This window comes from Rhincodon typus, chromosome 12 (genome assembly GCF_021869965.1).
Source record: "Rhincodon typus isolate 14 chromosome 12, sRhiTyp1.1, whole genome shotgun sequence".
NCBI classification, from domain to species: domain Eukaryota; kingdom Metazoa; phylum Chordata; class Chondrichthyes; order Orectolobiformes; family Rhincodontidae; genus Rhincodon; species Rhincodon typus.
The window spans coordinates 23,884,063-23,907,104 of record NC_063343.1 but is presented as its reverse complement, the minus strand read 5'-3'; the positions used below and the strand labels follow the sequence as shown (position 1 = coordinate 23,907,104).

The window sequence follows — 23,042 nt, the reverse complement described above, 5'->3', positions numbered from 1 at the left end:
ATGGGACTTGCGGTGAGTTAAGATACAGGCAGCTGAGTTTTAGCTAACCTATTGTTGACAATGCTTTGAATGTAGGTGACCAGCTAGGAGTATGTTGAGTTTGAGTCTGGAGGATAAGAAAGTTACAAATGAGGGTTTGAGCAGCAGATGAGCTGAGACCAGGAAGAAGTTGAACAATGTTACAGAGCGGGAATAGGTGATCTTTGAGATGGCGCAAATATGAGGTCAGAAGCTCACTTCTGGATCAAATGTGACGCTTATGAACTGACTAATATAAAGGCACACTGCTGCTAGGGAGAGTAATCTGTTTTTATACATCAGGGCTTGGAGGTGGTGTTCAAATCAATGGCTTCCACTTTGCCAATATTTAATTGAAATAAATTCCTGCTTGTCCAGTAGTGGATGTTGGATAGACAGCCTGATAACAGCAGTGTAGAAACCGAAAGCTGGGTGGCCTCAGCATTCATGTGGAAAATAACACAATGCCTTCAAATGTTGTTGCCAATGGGCAGCATGTGGATGAGCAAAAAGAGGGGGCTAAGGATAAATGGATCCCTGGTGGACACCAGAGGTAATGGTGCAGGTTCACAAAAAGGAGACTGGTGATTCTCTGACTATGATTAGTTAGATAAGAATGAAATTGTGTAAGATATATCCCAGCCAGCTGGACAACACTGTGAAGGGGTAGGAGGGGAATGCAGCAGACAGGTCAAGAAGGATGAGGAGATGGAAAGTTTAAGTTTATCATATTTGTATTGGATAACATGTGTGACTTTGAAAAGAGCTGTTCAGTACAATGGCAGGGACTGAAACCTGATTTGAACTAGATTTCTGATGCAAAAACACATTCAAGAACTTTGGAAAGGAAAGAGGGTTTGGGGTTAGGATGGAAGCTTGCAAGGATGTCGGTCAAGGGCTATTTTGTGAGGAGAGAGGATTGAAGATGTAAGGCAGAGAGGAACAGCACCCAAAGAGAGAGCCACATTTTTTTTCCTTTGTTCATTAACAGGATGAGGATGTTGCTGGCTAGGCAGCATTTATTGCCCATCCCTAATTGCCCAGAGGGCAATTCAGAGTCAACCACAATGCTGTGGGTCTGGAGTCACATGTAGGCCAGACCAGGTAAGGATGGCAGTTTCCTTCCCTAAAGGTCTTTAGTGAATTAGGTGGGTTTTTCCTGACGATCGACAAGGGATTCATGGTCATCATTAGATTCTTAATTCCAGATATTTTATTAAATTCAAATGCCACTGTCTGCCAGGGCGGGATTCGAACCCAAGTCCCTAGAATGTTATTTAGGTCTCTGGATTAATAATCCAGTGATAATACCACTAAGCCATTGCCTCCCCTTACGATATCAGTTAACGTGGGGGTCAGGAGGGGACATTTTGTGGCCATTAATTTCATAGGAATAAAACTGGGAAACAGGAGGTGGGTCTCACAGATACGATGAGCACAGAGAGGGTATGAAAGAGACTGGAGAAGGATGCAAATTTAGAATTGAGTGAGGAGAGAGGGCAATAGAAAAATTTGACTGATGGAAAGGAGGAGTTCACCAGTGACCAGGTTATCTTGATTTTAGTGACAAAGAAACTATCAAGCTCCTCACTTGAGTTTGGAGGAAACTGAGCAGATGAATGGAAAAAAAAACTGCCTGTGAAAGAGAAAAGAAGCCGGGATTATCTTGGTGACTCAGCTGTAAGATAACTGGGGATGCAGTGACGCTGCAGCATTTACATCAAAGTTGTTCTGGCTGTGGAATTAAACAAAAGGTGGCACCTTAATTCAGGAAATAAAATGACGAAAGTTACCAAACGTAATAAACCCCTGTGGTTTTACACACCCTCCAGGACCCCGGCATGAACTTGTTTAAGTCCATAAATATTCCAGCGTTGTACTAGACTGGAAAATACTTGGCTAGAAAATCCTTAGTTTTTATGTGGAACATTTGTTTGCAAGGATGCTATATTGTCAAAGTCATCTTTTAGCAACTTGATTTAAAGCCATTTTAGTGCTGCTGGCAGCTGCCTATAGTAAGGGCTATGAATTTTCTAAAGTTGTTTCTCATCAACTGCTGTAACGTTTGCCAGAAATGTGGAGGAGACCTTTCCCATTCTGATTACATGTAAATAGATTTTCCATCACATCTTCAGTGAAGTTACAGAGGAGATAGTGTCACACCTTAATAGACCTCACAAGTGTATTTGGGATTGTTGCTGACTAACAAATGTGTCAGAAACTGGGGTTATAGCATAACATAACACTGCATAAAGCCTGTCCAAAAGCAGGCACAGTGCAAGAAATAACCATTGTCTAACTGTACAATTAGACATTTTGGGGCCACATCTTTCAATTTTCTATTGCCTGCATTGAAAAGTATAGTCGTAAGTCTTCTGTCTCAGGCATGAGTCTTTCGATGAACATCCTGGACTCCTTACTAGATTGAGTAGATTTATCTACTGGGAAGGAAATCAGTTAACGTGACAGAAGGACTGAAACCTTTCTCAACTAAACAATTTCTATCTGGTTAAAATGTAAAAGAATGTATAGGTGCCAGACTAAAAAAAACTGACGTCAAAATTGATGACATATTTTGGTTGAAATCAAATAATGTTAAATGTAAAACCATAAGACATAGGAGCAGATGTAGGCTATTCAGCCCATCGAGTCTGCTCCACCGTCCAACTACTGATTAAAAATCTGTCTATCTCAGCCTTGAATATACTTAATGATTCAGCCTCAGCAGCCCTCTGAGGTAAAGAATTCACCAGATTCACTATGCACTGAGGGAAGAAATTCCTCCTCATCTCTGGTTTAAATGGACAACTCCTTCCTCTGAGATTAAGACCTCCAGTCCCAGCCTATCCCACAAGGGGAAAGGTCTTGCATGTTTCAATATGGTTGTCTCTCATACTTCCAAACGCCATTTAATACAGGCACAACCTATTCAACCTCTCCTCATCAGACAAATACTCCATACTTTAGATCAGTTTAGTGAACCTTCTTTAGACTGCCTCCAATGTCATATATTTTTTCCTCAGTTAAGGGGACCAAAGCTACAGTATTCCAAATGTGGTATAACTAGTGCATTGTAAAGTTTTAGCCAGATTTCCCAGTTTTTATAATCCATGATATAATGTCTGTAAAATGATGCAGGGTATGTGCTGTACATTATGCAGTCACTGGAAAATAAATCAGGCAGAGTATAATATAGAGATAGTAAGAACTGCAGATGCTGGAGTCAGATAACACGGTGTGGAGCTGGAGGAGCTCAGCAGGCCAGGCAGCATCAAAGGAGCAGGAAAGCTGATATTTCGGGTTGGGACCCTTCTTCAGAAATGAGTCCTCAGTAGTATAGTAGTTAGTATCCCCGCCTGTTACATGAGAGACCAGCGTTCAGTTCCCTGCTGCGGAGGATCCATAAGGGCAGAATGGCAGCTCAGTGGTTGGCACTGTTTCCTCACAGCACCAGGGACTTGGGTTCGATTCCACCCTTGGGTGACTGTGTGGAGTTTGCACATTCACCCCGTGTCTGTGTGGGTTTCCTCCCACAGTCCAAAGATGTGCAGGCTAGGTGGATTGGCAGTGATAAATTACCCATTGTGTTCAAGGATTTGTAGGTTAGGTGTGTTAGCCATGGGAAATGTGGGGTTACAAGGAATAGGGTAAGGGGATGGGTCTGGGTAGGATGCTGTTCGGCGAGCCAGTGTGGACATGTTGGGCCGTTTGGCCACATTATAGGGATTCTATATCACTGGGGTGGCACGGTGCCACAGTGGTTAGCACAGCTGCCTCACAGCGCCAGGGATCTGGGTTCGATTCCACCCTCGGGCGACTGTCTGTGTGGAGTTTGCACATTCTCCCCATGTCTACATGGGTTTCCTTCGGGTGCTCCGGTTTCCTCCCGCAGTCCAAAGATGTGCAGGCTAGGTGGATTGGCTATGCTAAATTGCCTGTAGTGTCAAGGGATGTGTAGCTTAGGTGGGTTACAGGGGGACGGGTCTGGGTGGGATGCTCTGAGGGTGGGTGTGGACTTGTTGGGCCGAAGGGATTCTATGATCGATGATAGGCTGCTGATTCACCTCTGCCAACAAACTGATATTTGCCTGAACTGAATTTGAACTTGGAAAAGGCATAATCCATTGATAGATGGGTTAAAATATAAGTAAGATCTATAATGTAAACATGATAACAAACTTCTGAAATGACAAATTAAACTTATTCAGAAATGTATTGAATCAGTGTAAAGTGAAGCATAAAATGTAATTACAGTATGTAGAATACAATTAAATATTTATGATTGTGATAATTCTGTCAACTTGACAGAGCTTGACATGAGCTCAGGATTGCTACAGTTTTAAGTAAAGACATGTAATTTTGGTATACCACTCTGAAATATGTTTCCCTAACAGTCATTTGAAGTGAGTTATAATTACTGTATTTTTGAAGATTCTTTGTGGATTATCTATTCTGTTTGTTGTATTTTTATTACAGAGTGCGCTGGCTGTGGAGATGAAATCAAACATGGACAGTCATTGCTGGCCTTGGAGAAGCAATGGCATGTGAGCTGTTTCAAATGCCAGTCTTGTGGTGTTGTGCTGACAGGAGAATATATCAGCAAGTATGTATGGTAGTTGAAAAATTCAGTATATGTAGTGAAAAGTGATTTAGATTCATTAACTATTGAAATGTTATCCATTCAGAAAGATTGATATGGTTACTGTTTTATATTTAATTCACATGTTCTGCCTAACTTCAATGAGCTCATAATTCGTTGGTACAGCATTGAATCTTCCTTGGATTTTCTTCTTTCTTTCCTGAAGAGACTGATTCATTGTAGAGTTCAGCCCCACAAATATTCTCTGCCCTTTCACCTAAGTTCCTGTTATTTTTATGTAAACAATGGAGTGGCTTTGACCCTTTGCTCCTCGGCCACAATCTGGCAGAACAGATCAACTTCCCACTGTCAAACTTGCTAAATTATCATCGAAATATTACTGCTCAGGCAGTGAAGGTTATAAAAAATACATCCCCGATTTGCTCCTCTGCCATCTGCAATGAATCTTGGCAAATTATTTTACCATGATGACTTGCGGCTTTGTTCATATCATCTATATGTTCATACAAGTGTAATCCCTTAGCTGAGGTCACTGAATACCAATCACTGTCAGGATCTTTTTCTTCCATGCCTGACTATGCAAACAATCTACAGTTCAGCACAAAAAAATATTGACTGTTGAGTTTCCTAGTATTTGTGCCATCGGTGTCTGTTGTTCAGTGCACTTAAAAAAAAGAGTAAAGCATTAGAAGAGTTTCAGAATTTTGATTTTATGAATGCAAATCAATCCCTAATAATAAGCCACTATTTTCTTCTTGCACATATAGTCACGCCCTTTGTTTTTTTTCTTTCATCTTCATTTTAATTGTTCCTTCTTGTGTGGAACATTCGCCCTTAATTCTCCCCTGACATTGTGGCAAGGAGATTTGCAAGCATTAAGAATGACTATGTCTGAGTTTCCAATATTCCACTGGAAAGATGACCCACAGTATTTTCCCAAAAAGACACAATTGTGATGTGAACCCGTTATTTAATGGCACAGTACATTAAAGATTGATGCACATGATACTGTGTTTTGAAGAAATTATCTATTCTCATGAACATTGTCACTAACGTATCCCCTTCAAACATATCAGGCAATATTCACTGGTCACAATAACAAAAAAAATGACTTGCAGCTACCATATATGTTTTTTTACAACCAACAGACATTTCAAAGCTCTTCATAGACAACTAAGTACATATTGAACACTCATTGCTGTAATGTAGGAAACTAGAGAACTTTTGATATTATGCTGCCTTTCAAAGACAATTAAATAGTCATTTGATTTTGATAGTCATTGCTGTGTTGTGGTGAAAGCAGTAGCCAATTTGTGCATGAGGTTCTGTAAGAATTTAGTAATTAGCTTTAGTAATATCAGCGAAAATTAAATATTGTCAGGAGACCTTCTTTCATTTCTTCACCTAGTGTCATGGGATTTTATTTTCACTTGATGCAGACTTCTGTTTAACAATTCACCCAAAACACAACATTTTGATAATAGAGTATTCCTTCTAGAGCTGGGATTTGAATCCAAAATCTTCTGATTCAGAGATAAGAATGCTACTTTGAGGCAAGGCTGCCAGGTAAAGATAGCTGATATGCTCCCTTTTAATCACCTGAGAAAAATTTAAGAAAATCTCCCTCTTACGTGTTCAAGCACTTGCACAGGCCCTCTTTCAAGTCATCTTCACACAATGCTCCACAACTTTCTAAATATTGGATGCTGGGACTAGACAGGTATACCTGCTATCTGCAATGCAATTGACAGAAAATGCAGCAGAGATCATGGTCATTTCATTAGTATTTCATTAGTAAATGTCCACACATACATGTGCAGATTTATCTTCTTAGGTCAGAAAGAGCTTTTTGAAAGCAGGTGAGCTGTACATCTCCAATTGGCATTGCATATTTATCCAACTCCAACTCTTAAGCTCCATAATAAAACCATCAGGCAAGAGATTAAAAGGCTAGTTAATCAAGTTAAACCATGCTTTTGAAAATGTGATCCAGCCCCACATATTTATAGCAGTATTACCTCTGATGTTTGATATTGGAAAAATAAATAGCAAACATAAGGAGCTTGTGTGTCTTTAAATGGACAGGAAGATTAAATGTCCTGAATTCATGTTGTTTCACATTAATACAGCTGATGCATTGAACAGCTTTGATCCTTTGCAGCTTTAAAAGAGGCAGCACATTTTGGTGTTGTCAAGTTTCTGTAATAGAAACCTGCATTTCAATTGCTCATGCTGTTGCAGTGTAAGAGCAAAGCCACTTATAGAGTCATACATTGACAGAATCCCAGTCTGAGAATAACAGTAAAGCATCTTGGATTGAAAATTAAGACAATCAAAATTTTGATGAAAAACGTAACTGATTTCCAGAGCCAAGAAGCTGTATGATGAGAAGGTCAGTATAAGTTGTTAAGTATCAATTTCCTTCTCTATTTCTCAGGGAAGGTGTTCCTTATTGTGAGACTGATTACCATTCGCAGTTTGGCATTAAGTGTGAGACTTGTGACAGATATATCAGTGGGAGAGTGCTGGAGGTAAGTGTCTGTTAAAAATAATAGATTTTCTTTTTATTGTAACTCTTGAAAGAAAATTCTACTTTAAGTTAGGTATTGAGTGATGACTGTAAGGTTCATTCTCTTCAATGCCATATTGCTCAGGGCCATAGGTACCCATCTGATAATTACAGGGTGGCAGAAGAAAGCTCAGAAGAACTAACCTGTTCAAGAGGTTAAGTAATTCTGCAGCAATAGTCTTGGAGAGAATGTAATATATGAACACCTCTCAATATAAACGTGAATTATATTATGTTCCCAATTTCCGTATGAAGAGAAAAGTTGAATTGAGCTTATTGCACATTTAGGAACATAGGAACAGGAAGAGTCCATTCATCCCACGAAGACTACTCTACCAGTAAATTAGATCAAGGCTGATGATATACGTCAATGCCACTTTTCCATGCGATCCCCATATTCGCTGGTGTCATTAGTCTCCAGAAATCTATGAACATCTGTCTTAAGCATAAAAATGATTAAGCTTCTATAGGCCTTTGGGGTACAGAGTTCCAAAGATTCACCACACTGAGTGAAGACATGCCTCCTAATCTCAAACTTGAATAGCCTTAACCTGTGATTATGTGCCCTGGTTTTAGTGTCATCAATCAGAGGAAACACCCTTTCTACATCCAAGTCAACATGTCATCAACAGTGCTATCGAGCAACATCTGCTCAGCAACAACCTGTTCAGTGACACTCAGTTAAGGTTCCACCAGGACCACTCAGTTCCTTACCTCATTTCAAACATGCACAAAAGGGCTGAATTCCACAGGTGAGATGAAAGTGACAGCCCCTGACATCAAGGCCGCATTCGACCGAGTATGGCATTTAGCAGCCTTAGAAAAACTGAAATCAATGGATATCAGGGAGCAGACTCTGATTAGAATCATACCTGGCACATAGGAAGATGGTTTTGTTTGTAGAGTCATACAGCGTGAAAATGCACCCTTTGGTCCAACTCGTATGTGCCAACCAGACATCCCAATCTGTTTTGCCCCATTTGTCAGCATTTGGCCCAAATCCTTCAAACCGTTCCTTTTCACATACCCATCCAGATGCCTTTTAAATGTTGTTATTGTATCTGTTGTTATTTCCTTTGACAGCTTGTTCCCTACACGCAGCATGTTCTGTGAGAAAAAGTTACCACTCAGGTCACTTTAAATCTTTCCCTATTGATCTTAAACCTATGCCCTCTAGTTTGGACTCCCCTACCTGTGAAAAAGACCTTGGTTATTCATCCTATCCATGCCCCACATGATGTTATAAACCTCTGTAAGTTCACTCCTCAGCTTTTGATGCTCCAAGGGAAAATAGCCCCTGTCTATTCAGCCTCCCTCTATAACTGAAACTCTCCAGTCCTGGCAACATCGTGTAAATCTTTACTGCACCCTCTCAAGTTTAACAATATCTTTTCTATAGAAGAGCAATCAGAATTGCATGCTGTATTCTAAACATGACGTCCCAACCCCTATACTCAATGTTCTGACCAAAGGCAAGCGTGCCAATGCCTTCTTCACCACCCTGTTCACCTGCGACTCCACTTTCAAGGAACTATGAACCTGCACTCTTAGGTCTCTTTGTTCAACAACACTCACGAGGGCCTTACCATTAACTGTATAAGTCTTGCATATGGTTCACCTTACCAAAATGTAACACCTCACATTTATCTAACTTAAAATCCACCTGCCACTCCCCGGCCCATTGGACAGTCTGATCAAAGTCCTTTTGGACTCTGAGATAAACTTTTTCCACTGTCCACTACACCACCTATTTTGGTGTCATCTGCAAACTTACTAACCATGCCTCCTATATTCATATCCAAATCATTTATATAAATGATGAAAAGCTGTGAACCCAGTACAGAACCTTGTGGCACACCCCTGGTCACAGGCCCCCAATCTGAAAAGCAATCCTGTACCACCACCCTCTGTCTCCCACCTTCAAGGCAATTTTGTGTCCAGTTGCTCCCCCTGGGATCCCATGTGATCTAACCTTACTAACAAGTCTACCATGCAGTAATCTCCGCTCCAGGAAATCTCTGCAAGAGTTCTTTAGGGTAGTGCCCTAAGCCAAACCATCTTTAATTGCTTCATCAATGGATCTTCCCTCCATCGTAAGGCCAGAATTGAGATATTTACCAATGATTGCACAATGATCATCACCATTCGCTACTCATCAGATACTGAAGCAGTCCATATTCAAATACAACAAGATCTGGATAACATCCAGCCTTGGACTGACAAGTGGCAAGTAACATTCACACCACACAAATCCAGGCAAGACTATCTCCAATTAGTGACAATCTAACTGTCATCCCTTGATATTCAATAGTGTTACCATCACTGAATCCCTCACCATTAATATCATTAAGGAGACTAAACTGCACACAGTACTCTAGGTTAGGTTTTACCAAGCCTCTATACAACTCAAAAAGCCATATTTATGCTTCTACAAAAATTCCATTGCAAGGAAGGCTAACATACCATTTGCCTTACAAATGCTTGCTGCAACCGCACACTAACATTTAGTGGTTCATGAATAAGGATACCAAGGAGCCTTTGGACACTCTCACTCCCATATCTTTCCTGATTTAAGAAATATCTGGCTTGCTGTTTTTTTTCTACTAAATACTATGGTTCTCCTTTATCTTCAAAAGCTCCAACAAGCTTATCAGACTTGGTATCTCTTCCATAAATCTATTGACTCTACCAATATTACTACTCATTTCTCAGTGTTCTGTTATCATGTACTTTATAAAACATTGTAACATTTTCTCTGCTACTGATGTCAAACCAACAGGTCTATAGTTCTACTATCTCCTTCTTCCATCCTCCTTAAATGGTACTATGTTTCTGTTAGCTTACATCCTTCTAGAATTTATAGCATTTTGATAGATAACCATCAATGTAACCCAATCTCTGTAGCTTATCTGATCCAGGCTATTTATCAATGTTCAATCCAATTAACCTTTCAAGTACACATCTTCACATTGTAATAATAATAATTGTTATTCATTTTAGTTCCTCAGGTTCACAGGTCCCTTGGTTGCCTAGTATTTCTGGGGGATTTTCTGTACCTTCTTCCATGTAAACAGTACAGAAGTAATTGCTTTTCTTTGCCATTTCCCTATTTGTAATGGGCTCACCTTTGTCCTGACTGTTCTTTTCTTTTTCTCATATCTAAAGTAGCTTTTATAACCTGATATTATATTCCTTGCTAGTTTGCATTCATATTGTCTTTTCCCTTTAACAAGTTTCTTGGTCCTCCTTTTCTCCATATCCTCAAGCTTACCACTTTTCATGGCATCCTTATAAGCCACTTTCTTTGATCTAATGCAATGTTTGTTAATCACAGTTGATTTACCTTTCCCTTTGGGTGTTTGAGCCTGAGAGCAGTATATTTATTTGTTGTATTTAAATACTAGCCATTATCTATTTATCGATCGTTTCACTGTGTTTTCCTAATCCACCTTTGTGAACTTGCCTCTCAAACCTTCATAATTTCCCTTTATAGATTTAAGACACTAGTTTCAGAATGAACGATATCATAATCAAACTTATTGGAAAATTCTTTCATATTATGATCACTAATTCCCAAAGGCTGCTTCAAAACTAGTTTATTAATTAGCTGTTTTCCATTGTACAATATGAAATCCAAAATAGCCTAATCCCCACATTCTAGAAATTCATTCTCCACAGCCTCAGTGCTGATTTGGTTGTGTGTAAGTTGAAGTCATCCAGTATTATTGTGTTACCCACATTTCATGCTTTTCTAACGTTCTGATTTCGACCTTGCTCAACATTACCAGTTTGATGACCCATCAACAATTCCCACCAATGTTTGCTGACCTTTGCTCTTTTTTAGCTCCAGCTGAACTAATTCTATATCTTGATCCTTTGATCTAAAATCCTCTGCTAGTGATGCACTGATCTAGACCTAGAGAGTCTCACCCCATTTCCACATTGTTTTTGCCTATTCCTCCTAAATGCCAAACATCCTTGGATATTCAGTTCCCAATTGTGGTCACCTATGGCTGTGTCTCTGTAATGTCTATTAAATCATATCCATTTACCTCAGTTTATGCTTTCAAATCATGAACCTTTTTGTGAATACCATGTATATTCAGATAGAATTTTAATTCTTTAATACCTTTTCTCAGCATTTTTCTTTGTTCTGATCTTATTTGGCGATTGCCAATACTTGGTCTCCAGTTTTTGACTTCTATTTTTCTCAATTCTGCTTCCTTCAGACCTGACCCCCCTCTCTCAAATTCCCAACCCTCTGCCTAACTAGTTGAACCCTCCCAACAGCACTAGTGAATTGCCCTGTGAGAATGTTGAACCCAGTCCTGCTGGCACAACTCACTGGGGTAGCTTATTGGAAATCAAGCCCTGCTCTGCCCTGAGGCATTAAAAAAGTTAATAATTTTTAAAAATAAGTATCCAAAATTCCCTAATTCACCTGATTTTCATTCCCAGGCTGATAGGATGCACAGATGAAGTTTCTGTAATTAACATGATCTATTATTTAATTTTAAGCAATTAGATTTTATCTGCAGATAAATAGTTAGAAACTATTAGCATATTAGTGAAACTCTAATCCCTATTTAAAATCCCCCACAAATAGACAGGGAAAAATAAGATATGCAAGAAGGAAAATTGGGAAGCTAGTTCAGTAGTTCTTCATTCCAAAACTGCTGCGATGATCCCTATGATTTTTAAGCTGTTCAGCCATCTGGATGCTTCCACAGGTTTGCCAGGAACATAAGGTGATTGGTTCACCTCCAAAAGGTCTTTGAATAATCAGTTAAAAATCACAGCTTATGGCAACTGCTGAAGGAAAAATTAACTGATTTTCATTAGGTTTAAAATGGCTTGGCTGCAGAGAACAGAGAGACAACTCCTAAACTGGCAGACATTAGATGTCAGGGGGATGAGGAAGGAGGTGAGCAGAAGGTGGAGACGGAGCCCAGAGAGATATGAAGGATGTAGCTAAACAAGGAAATAATGGATAGCAGGTCAGAACAGAAGAGACCTGAATGAGAGATAATAAGAGCTAAGAGTGAAAGAATGAAAGCAATTCATATAAAATGATATTAGGCCGAGGATTACATGGGAATGGGTGATTGGTTGCTTTTAGCACAAAGTCTTAACAGGAGCAGGTGTGGGGTGGGTAAAGAAAAAGCATGAAAGGATAGAATCCATCTCTGAAGTTATTGAACTCAATATTGAGTCCTAGAGGCTGCAGGGTCTCCAAGCAAAAATCGAGAGAGAGACTTTATTGAACGTCTTCTACAGGATCATATACAATCCCTCATGCACTGCATTAATCACATCTTTAAATCTTGCCACAAATATCCTGGTCATCATTGTCTGTTTCTTAATCAAAGATAACATCCACTCAGTGTTGTGAGTTTCAACCATTGGTTTTGTTATGATCTCAACTGATAGTATCACTGGATATTTCAGAACCCAGACTGAAACAAAAGCAGAAATTGCTTTCAAAAGTCAGCAGGTCTAGCAGCATCTGTGAAGAGAAATCAGAGTTGGCATTTCAGGTCCAGTGACCCTTCTTCAGAACAGGCTGAAATGTGGCTTTTCTGATGAAGGGTCTAGGCCCGAAATGTCAGCCTTTCTGCTCCTATGATGCTGCTTGGCCTGCTGTGTTCATCCAGCTCTGCACCTTGTTATCTCGGATTCTCTAGCATCTGCAATTCCTGCTATCTCTTGACAAATCCTGTTTGCTTTGGTTTTAATGGTGTTCTCTCACTGAAACGTAAGATATGATGCTGCAGATTTTGCTTTCGCAATAAAACAGAAATTTACTAACAATAGAAATGAAGATAAAATATAATAAAGCAGCAATCTGTTTATAAACACAAAGTAAAAGATTTTTAAACACACAGTAGAAGTATGATGCTATTAGTAGAAGTTTTGAAGTCTCTTCCAGAAATGGCAGTGAATACTGAATCAGTTGTTAATTTTAAATCTGAGTTAGGCAAAGTTTTGTTCGCAAAGGCAAAGAATATGGGCCAAAGGCAGGTTTATGGAGTTAGGCTATAGATCAGCCATGATATCATTGAATGAAGGTTTTAGCGAGATCTAGCTTATTGCTCATTAATAAATTTAATATGGTTTCCATTCTTTTGAGTTTTAGAGTATATTGTTGCAATAAAATATCCTGATCACACTCAAGAAATTCCCTACTTATCTGACATAAGCTTGTCTGTTATCCCATTAAAACCATTCTGCTTTTACTCTGCTTCTGCAATTCTAATAGTAGTATATTTTGCCACTCTAAACTGTACACGAGGCACACATACATAAACCCTTTTTTATTTCTTAATTCTGAGCATTAAGTCACCATTGTCTCTTGTTATGTAATTTCTTATTGTAAAACTAATTCCACCTTAACCCTCATGTTTATTCTCCTCTGCCACTATTTCCTGTCCTTCCTGACAACCCGATGACATGTTCAGTTCCCAGTCCCAATCATCTTGCAGCCATGTCTCTCTAATTACTATGATGTTGAAGCCTCTAAGTGAAATTTATGTCTGGAAATAATTTGCTTTGTTCTATTTACTTTCTATCTTTGGAGAAATAATACTCATTTGAGCCATTTATCCAATCTGTTCACATCTAATATTATTTTTCACACACATTTCTTATTTTTCATTCCTGATTTAGTTACTTTATATCCTTCACCTTTCCGTTTTTCTGCTGTGTTGTGCAAATTCTGTGATTATTATGCTACTTTTATAAAAATATTAAATATATTCCCTATTCTGCCAGTTCCATTTACTAATTTAGAATCCTGTGACTGTCTTATTTCTCATTCTCACTAGGACTCAATCCCAATCAGTTTTAACTCTACACCTTGTTATCTCAGATTCCCCAGCATCGGCAGTTCCTACTATCTCTGAGAACCCCCAACCTAACTCCTCACCTACACTCATCTTTACTGCCTCCATCCCCGCCTCCTTGACCTGTCCGTCTTCTCTCCAGCTATTTGCTCCTTTATCCACCTTCCATCCGCCTCCCCATCTCTCTATTTATTTCAGAGTCCCCTTCCCCTCCCCCATTTCTGAAGAAGGGTCCAGACCAGAAACGTCAGCTTTCCTGCTCCTCTGATGCTGCTTGGCCTGCTGTGTTCATCCAGCTCTACACCTTGTTATCTCAGATTCTTCAGCATCGGCAGTTCCTACTATCTCTGAGTGAGTTATAACCCCACTGCGAAGCCTCTTGTAATGATGCCTACGTTGAAGTAGTTACCCTCCGGAAAGCCCTCAGTGGATCTCTCTCCCACTGCAACCCCCTGGTAATCTCTTTGGCCCTGAAACTGCTCGACCATGTCCTGAAGCAAACCAGGTACTACAGCCACATTGCCTTTCTCAGTACCTGTCTACGGAACCAGATCATCCCCAATGGACTACAGTCTACATTCAGGCCATCCCAATTTGGCCTCAAACGCGACGACCGCTACATACAGAATATTCAGATCCTTCAAAAACAGTTTTCTCTGCGACTCCTCAACACACACTCGCAGCAATGTGCCGGCATCTCCTGGTACTACAATCAAGCCTACCCCAGTTCAGAGCCTCTCTCTCCCAGGCCTGCAAAGGCCCTCTCCTGTTTTTCATTCTTCGCAGGATCCACAAACTCAACTCTCGTTCTACTCCGCCTTATTGGACACTAAAAACTGTAAGTAAAAACCACTAAACTTACTGGTGCCTGCCACCCAACACAGGCCTCTTTCACTCCCCAAGTCCCCAACCCTACCCAAGACCTTCCCCACAATGTACCTGCCACCATTGGCCATGTGGCCACTATCGGGGCACCCACGGACTCCACGGATGACGTCACATCCGCCGCCGCGGGGTACGCAACTTCCGGTACAGTGAACGCCATTGACACCGCTGCTGATACCGCCGCCTCTGTTTCCGAGGCCAACACCACCACCGACATCGAAGACGCACCTGCTGCTGCTGCCGCCAACCTCGAGGACTTACCTGCCGACACCGCTCCGCCAACCCCAACACCGACACCACTCTGACCACCGCCGACGCTGCTCCGCCCACCGCCGACGCTGCTCCGCCCACCCCGACATCGACGCCAGTCCGCCTACCCCGACATCGACGCTGCTCTGCCGACGCTGCTCCGCCCACCGCCAACACCGACACCACTCTGCCTGATGCCGCTCCGCGCACCCCGACACCGATGCTGCTCTGCCCACCGCCAACACTGCTCCACCCACCCCAACGCCGGTCCGCCCACCGCTGACACCGAAGCCGCTCCGCCCACCGCTGACACCGAAGCTGCTCCGCCCCCCCCGACACAGACACCGCTCCGCCCATCGCCTCCACAGCCAGCAGCTCCAGACTGTACACTAGCACCCAGCCCTGCCGAGTCTTCACCATCCGCCCCAGACCTCCCCCTCACGGACGACGAACGGCCAGTCCTCAGTAAAGGACTCACCTTTATCGCCTCCAACCTAACATCAACGAATACCGCTCACACTTGGACGTTGAACAGTTTTACCGCCGCCTCCACCTCCACGCTTACTTCTTTAATCGTGAGCCTAACGCTACCTCTACTGACCCCTTCTCCCACCTCCAACACACCCCCTCCTCCTGGACACCATCCCAAGGCCTCCTAACCTCCCTCGACCTCTTCATCTCTAACTGCTGTCAAGACATCAATCGCCTCAACCTCTCCACCCCTCTCACCCACTCCAACCTCTCCCCCACAGAATGTGCAGCCCTCCGCTCCAACACTAACCTCACTACCAAACCCGCGGACAAGGGAGGCGCAGTTGTGGTATGGCGCACTGACCTCTATGTCACCGAGGCCAGGCGCCAACTCTCCAACACCTCCTCCTACCGCCCCCTTGATCATGAGCCCACCCCGATCACCGAAACATCATCTCCCAGACCATCCACAACCTCATAACCTCAGGTGACCTCCCACCCACAGCCTCCAACCTCATCGTTCCCCAACCCCGCACCGCTCGTTTCTATCTCCTTCCCAGAATCCACAAACCCGACTGCCCTGGTCCACCCATTGTCTCTGCCTGCTCCTGCCCCACGGAACTTATCTCCACTTATCACGATTCCATTTTCTCCCCCCTGGTCCAGGAACTCCCACCTACGTCCATGACACCACCCACGCCCTCCACCTCCTCCAAAACTTCTGATTCCCTGGTCCTCAACACCTCATCTTCACCATGGACGTCCAGTCCCTATATACTTGCATTCCCCATGTAGATGGCCTAAAGGCCCTCTGCTTCCTCCTCTCCTGCAGGCCCGACCAGTCCCCCTCCACCGATACCCTTGTCCGCTTAGCCGAACTCGTCCTCACCCTCAACAACTTCTCCTTCAACTCCTCCCACTTCGTACAGACAAAGGGGGTGGCCATGGGTACCCGCATGGGCCCAAGCTATGCCTGCCTCTTTGTAGCTTACGTGGAACAATCCCTCTTCTGCAGCTACACTGGCACCATCCCCCACCTTTTCCTCCGTTATATTGATGACTGTATCGGCGCCGTCTTGTGCTCCCATGAGCATTTTGAACAGTTCATCCACTTCACCAACACCTTCCACCCCAACCTTAAGTTCACCTGGACCATCTCCGGTACCTCTCTTTCTCCTTCCTGGACCTCTCTGTCTCCATCTCTGGCAACCACCTGGAAACTGATATCTATTTCAAGCCTACCGACTCCCACAACTACCTAGAATACAACTCCTCTCACCCACCTTCCTGAAAGAATGCCATCACCTATTCCCAATTCCTTCACCTCTGCCGTATCTGCTCCCGAGATGAGGCATTCCACACCCGGACATCCCAGATGTCCTCGTTTTTCAAGGACCACAATTTCCCCTCCACAATGGTTGAAAACGCCCTCGACCGCATCTCTCGCATTTTCCGCAACTCATCCCTCACACCCCTTCCCGCCATAACAACAAAGACAGAATCCCCCTCATCCTCACGTACCACCCCACCAACCTCCAGATTCAATGCCTCATCCTCCGCCACTTCCGCCACCTGCAATCTGACCCCACTACCATGGACATTTTTCCCTCCCCGCCCTTATCTGCCTTCCGGAGGGACCATTCTCTCCATAACTCCCTCATCCGCTCCACACTCCCTGCTAGCCCCACCACCCCGGAACTTTTCCTTGCAACCGCCCCTACACCTCCCCCCTCACCTCTCACCCCTCACCCCTCACCCCCATCCCAGCCCCCAGAAAACCTTCCACATTAAAGAGATGTTCACCTGCACATCTGCTAATGTGGTATATTGTATCCGCTGTTCCCAATGTGGCCTCCTCTACATCAGGGAAACCAAGTGGAGGCTTGGAGACCGCTTTGTGAAATACCTATGCTTGGTTCGTAACAAATGACTGGACCTCCCAGTCGCGAACCACTTCAACTCCCCCTCCCATGCCTCGGACGACATGTCCATCCTGGGCCCCCTCCAGTGCCACAACGATGCTACCTGAAGGCTGCAGGAACAGCACCTCATATTTCGCTTGGGAACCCTGCAGCCCAATTTTCTCAATGTGGACTTCACAAGCTTCAAAATCTCCCCACCCCTGACCTCATCCGAAAACCAGCCCAGCTCATCCCCGCCTCCTTGACCTGTCCGACCTTTCTCCCACCTATCCACTCCTCCCACCTCACTGACCAACCCCAATCCCCACCTCCTCCCGACCAGCCTCATCCCCGCCTCCCTGACCTGTCCATCTTCCCTCAACTGACCAACCCCCATCCCAACTCCTCACCTACACTCACCTTTACTGGCTCCATCCCCGCCTCCTTGAGCTGTCTGTCTTCTCTCCATCTATCTGTACCTTTATCCACCTTCCATCATCGCCTATCCCCCTCTCTCTCTTTATTTCAGAACCCCCTTCCCCTCCCCCATTTCTAAAGAGGGGTCCAGACCCAAAACATCAGCTTTCCTGCTTCTCTGATGCTACCTGGCCTGCTGTGTTCATTCCAGCTCTACACCTTGTTATCTCAGAATCTCCAGCATCGGCAGTTCCTACTATCTCTCAGTTTTAAGTTTAGGTACGTTCCATTCCTGTTTTAATACTAATGCCAAAGCACCACAAAATGAGGCAAATCACTTTCTCAGAACAACCTTGTGTACACCTGTTCATTCCCTAATTATCTAATCACTATGCAAAACACATGTGACTCAAGTAATAATTAGGAGGTCCTTCTTTATAATTTACTTTCTAGTCCCTGATACTCTGAACATATTCTTTTGCTTTCTCTTTCTCTAAGTTAGCCCAATATGTCTTGATTCTCCTCCTCCTTCATCAATAACCTTCCCACACAGTTGAAGATTTTCGTCATCCTGGTCTCAGGTGGGCAACATAACATGTGGAACTTTCTATCTGCTTAATAAAGGTGCTATTCATCTGCTAGTTATTGAATTCCCCACAACTCTCATATTACTTCCATCATCCCCACATCTTGCTAGGCTAAACATCCTTTCCAGTAGTTGTCATCCTTATCTTCACAGTTTGTAGGACAAGAGGGCATAGCCTCAAGATTAGAGGGAGCAGATTTAGGACTGAACTGAGAAGGAATTTCTTCACCCAGAGGGTTGTTAATCTTGGAATTCCTTGCCCAGTGAAGTAGTTGACGCTACTTCAGTAAGTGTTTTTAAAAAAAAGGTAGATTTTTTTTGAACAATAAAGGGATACGGTGAGAACGCGGGTAAGTGGGTCTGAGTCCACGAAAGGATCAGCCATGATCTTATTGAATGGCGGAGCAGGCTCGAAGGGCCAGACAGCCTACTCCTGCTCCTAGTTCTTATGTTCTAATGTAACAACTGTGTACTTGCTGGCTAAGGTCACTTTCTGTAGATCTTCATTCTATCTCACTCAATTCCCCTAATTCTGTATGCTATAGATATTACCACTGTTCTGAACCTGTGCCTCTACAGAACTGTGATGCTGTTCTGGAGCAAACCCTCAATATACTCCTTCCTCTTTCTCCCTTATGTGTCGTGTAACTCACACTCAAGCAACTCCAAATCAGAGAGATTTGAGACAGAGACATCTCTCATATAAGTCTTGAACTTACAACTTGCCTTAACATATTTTGTTCTGTATGTAGTTGACTGTGTGTTGCCCCTTTAAGAGAGTGGGTCAGGTGACCTGGAGGCCGGAATTAGAGGGGTAGTCTAAGATTTACTGTGGAGCTGGGGTAAGCACTTAGTATTTCCAGTTCAAGTTTATCATCTATCTACCACATGTCCTATTTATGGTTCTAGTGAACTACAGACATCATGTATCTTAACTTATATTTATTTATAGATTAAAATGAACTTAGAATTGCTTTTAGTTTTAAGATTATTTAATTGTGTGGCTAACATCAAAATGTAAATGCTGACTACTAAATAGAAAAAAAAAACTAACCACTGAAAGCACTAACTGATAAATATTTATCTGTACCTTACCTGTGCTGCTCCACGCTCTGAACTGGCTCTGACTTCTCTTTGAATTTTCCAAATTTTGTCTGGTATCTCAGTTTTGCACCTGAAAGCCTTTGGGGGCCAGCCTTTGTTGAAGTTTATCACTCCACTGCTGCCTCAAGTTTACGTGCCCTACTATAAGGTTAAATAAAAAGCACCTTCTGCCCCTACACTAAATTTCTATTCTCCACAAATTGTAAACTTTGTACTTCTTCGATCAATTGATTTTGCTATCTGTGGTTACACCATGTGCCTTAACTATCAATTCTACAGACTTTGTTACGGTCCATGGGCGAATATTGAGTAGGAAACAAATGTACTGAGGTTCAGTTTCATCTTAGATCATTAAAATCTTTATACTCTGGACCACTAGAGAGAACAATTTGCTTGAATGTGTGAGTTAGTGATACATTTTCAGTTCTACATTTGAATCACAATCCACATTGCAGTAAAACTGTCTCAATATGTTGTGATCATAGAATCAAAAGTTTCCTGTGATTACTCTCTGTCAGCAATATTTTAAGTATAATGGCAGATTAGTTGTATTCAATATTCTGACAGTCTTAGAAGCATTTTAAAATCCATTAACGACTTCACTAGCAATATCGATCAAGAGAAATCTTCCTCTTCCTCACTAACACTGACCAGAATGAAACGTTCATTTTCTTCGTTGAATTTGAAATAGTATTTGACATAAAACAGACAATTTCATTGCTGAAGTATAGTGGAACCTAGAGCGGTAGGTCAGCAAGTGAAATGACCGAGGAGGAGTTACAGACTAAGGCCGATAAGACTAAGAAGAAGAACAGACAGAGAGAGGTTATAAAACATGGCAAAGTTATGTACTTGTTTTAACATGGAGTATGACCAGATAAGGAAGATGAATGTATACCTTGGATTAATACATTAAACTATGATGTTGTGGCTGTTATAGAGATTGGGTTGAGAGGGGGACAGACTGGCTGCGTAACGTTCTGGGATTTAAATGTTTCAATATGATAGAAATATAAAAGAGATGGGGAGTTGTGTTACTGCAAAGGGAGAATATCACAGCTGTACTGAAGGAGGACAACTTGGAGGGCTCATCCAGTGAGGCAATATGGGTAGGCCTCAGGAAGAGGAAGGGTGCAATTACTTTTATAGGATTGTACAACAGGCCTCCCAACAGATAGTGGGTGATAGAGGAACAGATATGTGGACACATTATGGAAAAATGTAAAAACGACAGCGTTGTTGTGTGTGATTTTAACTTCCCCTATGTTGACTGGGACTCCCATAGTGCCAGGGTTTGGATGGGAGGAAATTTGTTAGGTGTGTCCAGGACGGTTTGTTGAAACAATATATAAAAAGTCCTACTAGGGAAGGGGCCATGCTAGACCTGGTACTGGAGAATGAGCCTGACCAGGTGATCAAAGTTAGGGAGCACAATAACAATATTAGGCAGGAACGGGGGAATGTAGATTGGGGGAGTGGGGGGTGTGGTAGTTTGAGGGCAAATCCACATCTGGCATGTGGAAACCTTTTAAAGTCCAGTTGATTAGAGTTCAGAACCAGCATGTTCCTGTGAAAATGAAGGATGAGGTTGGCAAGATTTGGGAACTTTGGATGACGAGAAATTGAGAGCTTGGTCAAAAGGAAAAAGGAGGCATACATATGATTTAGGAAACTGAAGACAGACAGACCCTTCAAAAAATACAAAGAGGTAGGGGAGGAATCAAACAAGGAGTTACGAGGGCTTAAAGGGGCCATGAAATATCTTTGCCAAACGGAATTTCTCAAAATCCGAATGCATAGAAGGAGCAAGAAGGTAGCTCGGGAAAGGGTAGATCCATTCAAAGACAAAGGAGGGAATTTATGCACAGAGCCAGCGGAGGTAGGTGAGGTCCTTATTGAAAACTTTGCACCAGTATTCACAAAGGAGAAGGACATAGTGGCTAGTGAGTCTTGGGTGGGGTATGTTGATGATCTGAGGCATGTCAATATTAAAAAGGAAGAGGTTTTGAGTGTTTTAAAAAGGACTAAGGTAGACAAATCCCCAGAACCTGATGGGATCTATCCAAAAATGCTGAGGGAGGTGAGGGAGAGGATTGTGGGAGTCTTGTACAAAATCTTTGTATCCTCTTTAGTCACAGAAGGTGAACTGGAGAATAGCCAACATTGTTCCTTTGTTTAAGACAGGAAGCAAGGACAAGCTAGGAAATTACAGGCCGATGAGCCTTATGTCAATGGTAGGGAAATTATAAGATTCTTAAGGATAAGATTTACTCACATTTGGAAATGTATAGACTTATTAGTGCTAGCGGCATGGCTTTGTGTGGAGAATGTTGTGTTTCACCATCTTGATTGTTTTGAGGAAGTCACAAGATGATTGATGAGGGCAGGGTGGTAGATTTTGTCTGTATAGACTTTAGCAGAGTCTTTGACAAAGTTCTCATGGCAGGCTGATACAAAAGATGAAGTCATATGAGATCAGCAGTGAGCTGATGAGATAAATACAGAACTGGCTTAGCCATAGAAGGCAGAGATTAGCAGGAGAAGGATGTTTTTCTGGCTGGAGATCTGTGACCAGTTGTGTGCACAGGAATAAGTGCTGAGACCCGCGTTGTTTGTAATATATATAAATGATTTGGAGGCAAATGTGGTGAACATAGGTTTAAGGTAAAAGGCTAGATTAAAGGAGATGTGAGAGGCAAGATTTTCACACAGAGGCTGGTAAATGCCTAGAATACTCTGCCAAAGGAGGTGGTGGAAGCTGATAAACAGCAACAAAAACAAAAGTTGCTGGAAAAGGTCAGCAGGTCTGGCAGCATCTGTGAAGGAAGATCAGAGTTAACATTTCAGGTCCAGTGACCCTTCCTCAGGTTCTGATTTACAGCATCCGCAGTTCTTTCAGTTTTTATTCTGATAAACAGCAACATTTACGAGGCATCTTGATAGATACATGAATAGGCAGGGAATAAATGTATATGGACAACACTGAGCCAAAACATTTTTAGTTTAGAAAGGCATCATGTCGGCGGAGCTTTGGTGAGCCAAAAGGCCTGTTCCTGTGATTTACTCCTTTGTTCACATACCACTGAAGTAGTAACCACTTTTTTAATAGAACTCTCCACATTACCACGAAGAATGTTTTCATGATTCTCTCCCCGTTGCCTCTGAATGTTTCACCTAATCTTGATAAAACTGTGCAGCCGACTACCATAACGTTGGTTTCTTGGCTGACACTGATGGTAAACAATTACAATTATGTCTGCATGTCAGGAAAATAAATTCTTCTGCCAATTCCTGACTAATTTCTTAGATTCCCCCAAGAGCTCTTGCAATTATTTTCCAAACATGCGTACACCAGAGCTTCTACTTGTGATATGGTCTGATGGATCTCATGAGGACGTCG

The 23,042-nt window shown here is 42.4% G+C and overlaps 1 protein-coding gene across 1 annotated transcript in view; it reads left to right on the top strand.

Annotated features, from left to right (window-relative positions):
* LOC109928508 (actin binding LIM protein family, member 3) overlaps positions 1-23,042 on the top strand; it is a gene marked incomplete at its 5' end in the record, with an annotated part of 177,408 nt that overhangs the window by 32,412 nt on the left and 121,954 nt on the right. Inside the window, 2 exons of the mRNA XM_048603946.1 lie at positions 4,495-4,621; positions 7,056-7,149. Coding sequence (XP_048459903.1) covers positions 4,495-4,621; positions 7,056-7,149 — 221 coding nt within the window. The remainder of the gene's footprint in view (positions 1-4,494; positions 4,622-7,055; positions 7,150-23,042) is intronic.